Source organism: Babylonia areolata, chromosome 1 (genome assembly GCF_041734735.1).
Source record: "Babylonia areolata isolate BAREFJ2019XMU chromosome 1, ASM4173473v1, whole genome shotgun sequence".
In the NCBI taxonomy this organism is placed as follows: Eukaryota; Metazoa; Mollusca; class Gastropoda; order Neogastropoda; family Buccinidae; genus Babylonia; species Babylonia areolata.
Window position 1 is genome coordinate 79,213,674 of NC_134876.1, and position 10,000 is coordinate 79,223,673.

A 10,000-nucleotide genomic window follows, 5' to 3' on the forward strand; every position below is an offset into this window, starting at 1 on the left:
TCCTTGGTCACACCTACCTGTAGCCGGCACAGGGTGGGACTCTGCATCATTCTGTTGTCAGTCTGCCCCCTGCGTAATAACAGGTGTGCACTGTACAAAGGGATTCAGCGCCACCTCCCTGGAGGAGGTGGTATGATAGGGTGGGGTGGGGGTGAGTGGTTTCTGCGTGTGACTGACACCCTGCCTGCCACCTGAAACCTCCTGACCCAGCTCCACCTCCACACACACACACACACACACACACACACACACTCACACGCATGCATGCACATCCCTGCCTCCCCTGCCATGTCGACTGCTGATCACAGCCTGACTGAAGTGGGTTCCCCCCACATGAGAACTGCCCCCTGGCTAGTCTCTTCTTATCATGTGGCTCATGAATACATGTATATGCATGTGTGTGCATTTGTGCATGTATATGAGGAGGTATGTTAATTGACATTGGAGGTAGTTAAGTAGTTTGGATGTGTATATAATTATTATGTGCACTCTGCAAAGAATAGTCATTAGCAGTTGTAGTAATAGAGGTATTCTTCTTCTTCGTCTTCTTCGTCTTCTTAGTAGTAGTAGTTGCAGTAGTAGTAGTGGAAGTGGTAGTAGTAGTAGTAGTAGTAGTAGTAGTAGTAGTAGTAGTAGTAGTATCATAATCATCATCATCATCATCATCATCATCTACTACTACTACTACCACTACAACTACATTCTTGCTATCATTATATATTGGATCTTCTTGTGTATTACAAGACCAAGTCTGAATTAACATATATTGCATAAATTAAAGAATTACATTCAGGAAATTGTCAGAAGCAGCACCGAGGAAATGACCATTTGGTTTGTAAGAATTGAGGTAGATCTAGTTCTTGTTTGCCCGCTTGCTTTGAAAATGTAAAAGAAACTAAAGATCAGTATCAGTATCAGTAGCTCATGGATGCGTCACTGCTCGGTCAAACCCATATACGCTACACCACATCTGCCAAGCAGATGCCTGACCAGCAGCGTAACCCAACGCGCTAAACTAAACTAAAGAAACTAAAGAAAGAGAGAATAACAGAAGAAGAGTGATATGTTTCGTTTTTAAACAATTGTTTAAATACCTCCATTTGTCTAAGAACGCTTGATTAAAAAAAACACAAAAAAAACACATAATAATTATAATGAAAAAGAAGATATAAGCTAGATAAATGTTTGGGTTAAGAGAAAGTGATTGGAAAAAAATTACAAAAACGAAATCTTTGGGTGCCAAAATCTATCGTGAATTCAAATGCAACATTTTTAACCACGCTGCCACTCCACAGGAAGGGAACAATGCACTCATGCACACTGAATTGAATGAAACCAGGCCATATCTGGACAACCTAAGCCCAAGCAAAGCTGCAAAGATATATTGTTTTTACAACTAATACAAGCTTCTTTTTTTTCACCAGCCGGTAAAACAACATCGTAAGGTTCCGAGGGTTCCAGAATTATTTCCTGTAGCAAATCTAACAGGGTAATAAGTTGAGTGTTGTACACCGACAAACAAACTTTCCCGTGTGTGTGTGTGTGTGTGTGTGTGTGTGTGTTGTCTTCTTTTTTTCTTTTTCTTTTTTTCTTTTTTTCCTTTTATTGGGGGGGGGGGGGGGGGGCAGTGTTTTTTGTTTAGTTGGTTGGTAGGTTTTTTGCTGTTGTTTTCGTCGTGTTTGATAGGTATTGTGTGACATGAGCCATCCATCACGGGAAGGGAGGTAAGCACGACAGGAGGGGAGGTAACTAAAAACATCAGCACGTGCATATCATTAACATATATCTCGACGTCAACTGCAACATTTTTAACCGATTTTTTTTTCTTTCTGTCTTTTTTTCCCATCGCATTCATTTATGTACTTGTTTATTTTTTGCTTTGTTTCTGTGACATGATTGATTTATCGTAGCTGTCGGTGAAACGAAAGATTTCAGCATATTTGTAATGGGTCAGATGTTGAAGGGCATGCGCGCGCGTGCACACATGCACACACAAATACACACGCGCGCGCGCACACACACACACACACACACTGTACATTTATAATGTGTACATTTGAAAAGGAAAAGAAATGGCGATGTGTTACTTTCACAGTAGCGCGCGTTATGGGTTTTTTTTTCCCCTTGTAATATAATGACACAGTAGTTCATTGCAAATTTTCAGATCGGTTAAAGTGATTGACCTTGATTCAACGTCACAATTTCAAGGAAACAGTGTCAACATTATTTACCTTGTTTCAACGTCACAATTTCAAGGAAAAAACAGTGTTAACTTCTTTTTTTTTCTTTTTTTCTTTTTTTTTAACATACATCAGTACACAGTATTAATTGAGCTTCCAGAAAACAAAACTAATGGGTCAAAGCCCAGTAAGACTGCCACTGTTAGGACCGGCCAAGTGTGTAGGATCATAGCTATGTGTGTGCTGATCAGGGCAGCGCAGTTTTTGCAGTGAATGCTTTTCTGTTTGATTTTAGTGTGCCTTGCATAGTGGAGTGATGGCCTAGAGGTAACGCGACCGCCTAGGAAGCGAGAGAATCTGAGCGCGCTGGTTCGAATCACGGCTCAGCCGCCGATATTTTCTCCCCCTCCACTAGACCTTGAGTGGTGGTCTGGATGCTAGTCATTCGGATGAGACGATAAACCGAGGTCCCGTGTGCAGCATGCACTTAGCGCACGTAAAAGAACCCACGGCAACAAAAGAGTTGTTCGTGGCAAAATTCTGTAGAAAAATCCACTTCGATAGGAAAAACAAATAAAACTGCACGCAGGAAAAACTTGTTTTTAAATTTTAAAAAATGGGTGGCGCTGTAGTGAAGCGACGCCCTCTCCCTGGGGAGAGCAGCCCGAATTTCACACACAGAAAAATCTGTTGTGATAAATAGAGAAATACAAATACAAATGGTCAGCTGGGAGCCAAGGCAAGGCAAGAAATGTATTTCACGTGCCCCTAGCATGGGGGCATTGAAACCGCTAGTACACACATACATCTTTTACACACACAATTTGCCTTGCCTCGTACCAACAGACACAATCTGCAGAAACAGTAAGAATTTAATTTTCCCTCTCATCTTGGTTCCAGGTCACAACGTCAATACGTTCTTTCCGCGTGCGCGCGGGTGTGTGTGTGTGTGTGTGTGTGTGTGAGTGTGTGTGTGTGTGTGTGAGTGTGTGTGTGTGTGTGTGTGTGAGTGTGAGTGTGTGTGTGTGTGTGTGTGTGTGAGTGTGTGTGTGTGTGTGTGAGTGTGTGTGTGTGTGTGTGTGATCAGGGTTCGAGGCCCCGTTTCGGCATGGTGTTGTGTGTCCTTAGGATAGGCACTGTACTCCGATTTTGCTCACTCCTGTCAGGTGTGAATGGGTACCTGACTTCGGGTGATGGGTGTGTGTGTGTGTTGGGGGGTCGGGGGGGGGGGGGGGGGGGGGGTTAGGGGGGTTAAAACGGCGGAAGGGGAGGATGAAAAGAATAAGAGGATGATATCGCCACTTGACATTGTCTAACCTTCAGTGGAGTGATGGCCTAGAGGTAACGCGACCGCCTAGAAAGCGAGAGAATCTGAGCGCGCTGGTTCGAATCACGGCTCAGCCGCCGATATTTTCTCCCCCTCCACTAGACTTTGAGTGGTGGTCTGGATGCTAGTCATTCGGATGAGACGGTAAACCGAGGTCCCGTGTGCAGCATGCACTTAGCGCACGTAAAAACCCACGGCAACAAAAGGGTTGTTCCTGGCAAAATTCTGTAGAAAAATCCACTTCGATAGAAAAAAACAAATAAAACTGCACGCAGGGAAAAAAAAATACAAAAAAAATGGGTGGCGCTGTAGTGTAGCGACGCGCTCTCCCTGAGGAGAGCAGCCCGAATTTCACACAGAGAAATCTGTTGTGATAAAAAGAAATACAAAAAATAAATAATTTTGTCTGCCGTGTCTGTGTTGCAGTGATCAACAAGAAGCGGATGTCCGAGGAGAAGAAGCTGAACCAGTCCCTGGAGAGATTCAGCGACATGAAAAGAGAACACGTACATAAGAAACACGAGGTAAAGAGGAGAAGAACTCTATGCAACTGTACCTTTTTTTTCTCCTTTTTTTTTAACGGGTGTGGGGGTGGGGTAGGGGTGGGGTGGTAGGAAGTATTTTTAAATGCAGAGGTGGACTTCTAAGACACCATGTGCTGATTTTTTTTTTTTTTTCCTAGTTGGAAGAAGTTGTAGGCTTCTCCCTCTTTGTCACTACCTGCCTGTCTGTGTGTGTTTCTGTCTGTCTGTTTCTCTCTCTCTCTCCCCTCTCTCTCTCTCTCTCTCTCTCTCTCTCTCTCTCTCTCTCTCTCTCTTTCTTCTGTCCTATTCGTTTCTTTTCTGTTCTTTTCTCTTTTCTCTCCCTCTGTTTCCTTATCCTCTCTCTCTCTCTTCCCCCTTCTCTCTCTCTCTCCCTCTCTCTCTCTCCCTTCCTCCCTCTCTCTCCCTCTCTGTCTCTCTCTCCCTCTCTGTCTCTCTCCCTCCCCCTCTCTCTCTCCCTCCCCTTCTCTCTCTCTCTCCCTCTCTCCCTCTCTCTCTCTCTCTCTCCCTCCCTCTATCTCTCTCCCTCCTTCCCTCTCTCTCTCTCTGTCCCTCACTCTCTCTCTCCTTCCCTCTCTCTCCCTCTCTTCCTCTCCCTCCCTCTCTCTCCCCCACTCTCTCTCTCCCTCCCTCTCTCTCTCTCTCTACCCCCTCTCTCTCTCCCACTTTCTCTTTCTCTCTTTCTCACTCTCCCACTCTCTCTTTCTCTCTCCCTCTCTCTCCCCCTCCATCTCCCTCTCTCTCTCTCCCTCTCTCTCTCCCTCCCTCTCCCTCTCTCCCTCCCTATCCCTCTCTCTCTCTCTCCCCCACTCTCTCTCTCTCCCTCTGTCTCTCTCTCTCTCTATCTCTCTCTCTCTCTCTGCTCTTGCTCCCCCTTTTTCATTTTCTTCCTGTTCGTCTGTGCACTCTCATTAACACAGTGGTTTGTTCAGCAGAAATGTAGCACTTTGTATGCCTTTATATTTCAAGTGCTTTACGTTGTCTCAAGATTTACGTAGTAACTTGTTGTGACAGTAAATATGGCACTGTTCCAGTCGTTCTTTCTCGTGTCAAACAGAAGCCAGAATCTGGAAGCAAATAGATGTTGGTATAGTGTTATGAATGGTTTAGCTGTTCATTAGCTTCACGTAGCGGTGTGCCGTTGTGCTTTGTCTGTTGGTAAATATCTGTGCTTTGTAACTGTTACGAAAAAAAAAAAGGGGGCGGAGGGGTATGTTTATTCAAAGTTGCTGATCCGCACATTTTTCAGTAGACCTGGTAATCAAAGTCAGAACCAGAATAACTTTATTATCTTAGTAAGAGATATTAAGTGTAAATGTTTCAGAATAATTATGATAATGAACATTTCTTTTCCTCTTTTTTTAATTTCTTATTGAACTGTTTGTCTCTCTGTCTCTGTTTGTCTCTCTGTCTCTGTCTCTCTCTCTCTCTCTCTCTCTCTCTCTCTCTCTCTCTCACCCCCTCCACCCTTTCTCTCTTTGTCAGTCCTGGGCAAGCTTCATGTAAAAATAAATTTACTTTAGATATGATTATATATTTATGTTTTTGTTTTTTTTTTAAGAAAAAAAACTTATACCCCCATTTTGCAGCTGACCCGAAAAAGGGCAGAGAAAAACATTGCCAGCGCCCGTGACCATAAGCAGGAGGATAGAAAAACTTTGTTAAAGCTGTAAGTGTGTATTATAACCTGTGTTGGGTCATGTCCGCCCGTTCATTGTCAGGGCAACCCTGATGGCTTCTTCTTCTTCTCTCACCCATGATGCTCAACATTCTGTGCAAAATGTGTATGATGGTATTACATGGCTTATGTGTACGACGACCTGCATGTTCAACCAGAAACTGCAAACGAACTTCTTTGTCAGTCTCACTGTAGTCAGCCTACCCCTAGGTTTGCTCACTAACTCGAAATTGTATCTGGGGAAAAAAAAAAAAAAAAAAAAAAAAAGGTCGGTCGCTTTTTCTGTGTATGGGAAGGATAAACGTTTCAGATGGTGGGAACAGTCGAGAAATTTTTGATTTGTAAAAAAAGTGGTGTTTCTTGTTTTGTTGTTGTATTTGTTGTTGTTGTTGTTGTTGTTGTTGTTTATTTGTTTGTTGTTGTTGTTTTCTTTGTTTGGTTGTTGCTTTTATATCAATGTAATTGTAATAGTTTACATTAAATGGAAAATGTGTGGTAGCAAAATTATGTAAATAAAATGGACAAAATGATAGGATTTTTTCTCAAAATATAAATAACAAATTATACCTTTTTTCTATCTTAACTTTCATCTGTTTGAACACATAAAATGTGAGTGTACTGTGAACACATTTATATATAGTTGTAAGAAAAGTATGCTTGATAAATCCATTTCAAATGCATTAAAGTTACCTTTTTTTTCCAAATTTGACGCACAAAACGTAATCTTCGCCTGATAACCTGAAATAAGAAATCCGACAGAGTTAGTTGAAGTGTCCGATGCAGTTTTTGGTCTTTTTCTCTTCTTTCTCCCTTTTCAGTTTTATGAATTTATTTTTTCTCACCAAAAAAAAAAAAAAAGTCTGAACACTTCTAATCACATGCCATTGCAACCACAATGCACAGAAAGCAGAGTTGAAATCGTGTATCGATTGTCGAATCTACAGTTTAGCGGTCATGTATGTATTCAGAAAGTTGTTCAGTCAGTCAGCCACAGTCAATGTACACCCAGGTCTGTGTGCACGTGAATGTCAAGAAAAAAAGTTTGTTTACTTCTACTTTTTTGTATTGCATTGCATTGTATTGTGTTATAATACTCTTTGTCAAAACATAAATTTTGTCTGTGTGAAATCTTGCTCCGATTTTTTCAGAGTTCTGGTGTCACTTTTGATTCGTATCCATTGCCGTTCAGTACGTCTGTCACTTCGTGTTTTTTTTTTATTGCCAGATGAACAACAACAACAACAACAAAACTTTTCATTTTAAACTGTAACATCCATACAGACAAACACTTCACCAATGCCATTGAAACAGCGTACTTTGTGTGCGCTTTGGTTGCAAAGGCAGTGTGTAACAACAGTGCATGTCTTATACCTCCTAACACTAATGTACGTCGTGGTGGATGTGGTGGTGGTGGATGTGGTGGTGGTGGGTGGCTTGCAGTACAACTTCTTCTTCTCTACACGTTTCAGATTGGAGCCGAGCGAACGCACCAGAATGTTCTCAATGCTCAGCAGGCCAAAGCTCAGAGCAGAAAAGTAGATTTACAAATGTGAGTTGGTCATTCAACAAGTTGCGTGAGATCGTGAGACTGAACAAGCGACAGTGAACAAAGAAAACGGCGACAAAAGACTCATCGAATTGTTGGTATCCGTTCGCTGTGTTCTGGGCTCCTGTCAAAATCTCGCACGCTGTGCATGTCATGTGATATTTTGGCTCATAAAAAGACTTCTTTTTTATCTTTTTCTTTTTTTTTCGCGACTGTCCGGTGGATATTTCGTTTATAATAATAACAGTGATGATAATAATAATAATGGTATTTATATAGCGCTGAATCTTGTGCATCGACAAATCAAAGCGCTTTCGCACCAGTCATTCTCACGCACGCATAACTCTAAAACTGGAGAAACTGAAGACAAGGAAGAGGCGGGGAAGGGAGGCTATTTTGGGAAGAGGTGGGTTTTAAGGCCAGACTTGAAAGAGCTGAGTGTGGAGACTTGACGAAGCGAAAGAGGAAGTTCATTCCAATTGCAAGGTCCAGAGACAGAGAAAGAACGGCGGCCAACAGTCGAGAGTTTGAATCTGTGTATGCGTAAGTAGAGTGGATCCAAAGCCGACCGTAATGAGCGAGATGGAGTGTAGAGGTGAAGGCAGCCGCAGAGATAGGAAGCGGCTGATTTGTGAACACATTTGTAGCACAGAGTGCTGATCTTGTACTTTATTCGGTGTGAGACACTTGTTTTGCCACTGTTTGAAGAACAGAAGTCAGACCCTCGTGTATCTCCTCCTTTTTCTTTACCCTAAAGTGGACAGTCAGTGGCGATGTGGAGCCGTTCATCAGTTCAGAAATGACATAATCTACTGTACAGTTTGACAGGACAAATTGAAATGTACGACGGGCGCAATAACCGAGTGGTTAAAGCGTTGGACTTTCAATCTGAGGGTCCCGGGTTCGAATCTTCGGTGACAGCGCCTGGTAGGTAAAGGGTGGAGATTTTTCCGATCTCCCAGGTCAACATATGTGCAGACCTGCTAGTGCCTGAACCCCCTGCGTGTGTATACGCAAGCAGAAAATCAAATACTCACGTTAAAGATCCTGAAATCCATGACAGCGTTCGGTGGGTTATGGAAACACGAACATACCCAGCATGCACACCCCCGAAAGCGGAGTATGGATGCCTACATGGCGGGGTAAAAACGGTCATACACGTAAAAACCCACTCGTGTACATACGAGTGAGCGTGGGAGTTGCAGCCCACGAACGAAGAAGAAGAAATTGAAATGTACATTTGCAAGCGATCAACAACAAAACATATGTGATTAACGGGACTCACCAAACAGTCTTAATCTGGTTCGCAGGCGGTCTGTATCAACTGGCTGAACAAAATAGCAATCTGCCGATTGTCTCAGACCGATATGAACAAAATTTTTACAGTTCCCCGAGAAATTTGACCCGGATTAAAAACTCTCCCCGGTATTGAAGTGAACCGGATTTCATCCAGCTCACCTTCCGTCGGATTAGACATTCGTGTTTACGCTGGTGCAAAAGAGATGAAGCTAACGATTGGGGGTTGGGGGGGAAGAAGTCAGCTGTATGAGTGTAGGTTGAATATGTCGAAGTTAACATACCGTTGCACAGAAAACACCTTATTTCGGGGAACTTCCACAACGCATCGGTGTGTTGCACGATACAAAGACTGGCCATTTTCATGTTTTAACATGCTGGTCGATATTCTTTACATGATTTTTGGTTTCGTGTGGATTTCTAGGTTTTGGTAATTTACAGATAAAAGCATTGTTTTGCTCTCTCTCTCTCTCTCTCTCTCTCTCTCTCTCTCTCTCTCTCTCTCTCTCTCTCTCTCTCTCTCTATCTATCTATCTATCTATCTATCTATCTATCTATCTATCTAATAACACTTCTAGTGAATAAACGTTAAACTGAAGATCACACACACACACACACACACACACACACACACACACACACACACACGCACGTACGCACACACATGCACATATATATATATATATGTATGTGTGTATATATGTGTGTTTTGGGGGGGTTTTTTGCTTGTTCGCTTATATATAATCGATGTGTATGTGTGTGTGTGTGTGTGTGTATTTTCTTGTTTGTCTTTAATACTTTTTTTTTTTTTTTGCTTGTTCGCTTATATATAATCGAAAAAATTCTTTTCCTCACACTTTTGTTTAGGCATTATGAACACAGGCCGTTATGAGTATATTCTTTTCTCCTCGGTTAAAAAAAAAATTAATAAAAATTTTTTTTTAAATTTCGATTTCTCACATATTTTCACGGCATCACAAGTGAACTATTGTGCACAAGTCATCTGGTCGCTTATTCACTGGACTTTGGGATCTCTTTGGATGTCTTCTTCTTCTTCTTCTTCTTCTTCTTCTTCTTCTTCTTCTTCTTTCGCCTACATCTTTCTGTGTGAAGCACATTGCAATTCGAAAACTGGCGTTTCTAATTGTTGTCAATAATTCTGTCATTTATTTGGAAGGTTTGATTTTTTGATATGCAAATGTAAAACCTGATGATCGATACATGGTTCTCATCAATCTAAATGAATCTAGCTAATGTTTATGTTGTTGTTTTACCAATTCTTTTATTTGAGCCGGACGAATATTATAAAAAAAATAATTATATATCCTGTTTGCTGCAAAAATAATTGAAAGATTAAAATTATCGAAAAGTAGGATTGTGTAGTTAATTAACTAATTCTATTTCATAAAGCACTAATGAAACAATTTTATT

The 10,000-nt window shown here is 41.7% G+C and overlaps 1 protein-coding gene across 1 annotated transcript in view; it reads left to right on the top strand.

Annotated features, from left to right (window-relative positions):
- LOC143289165 (uncharacterized) overlaps positions 1–10,000 on the top strand; it is a 67,705-nt gene that overhangs the window by 10,402 nt on the left and 47,303 nt on the right. Inside the window, exons 5-6 of the mRNA XM_076598115.1 lie at positions 3,934–4,031; positions 5,639–5,718. Of these exons, the coding sequence (XP_076454230.1) occupies positions 3,934–4,031; positions 5,639–5,718 (178 nt within the window). The remainder of the gene's footprint in view (positions 1–3,933; positions 4,032–5,638; positions 5,719–10,000) is intronic.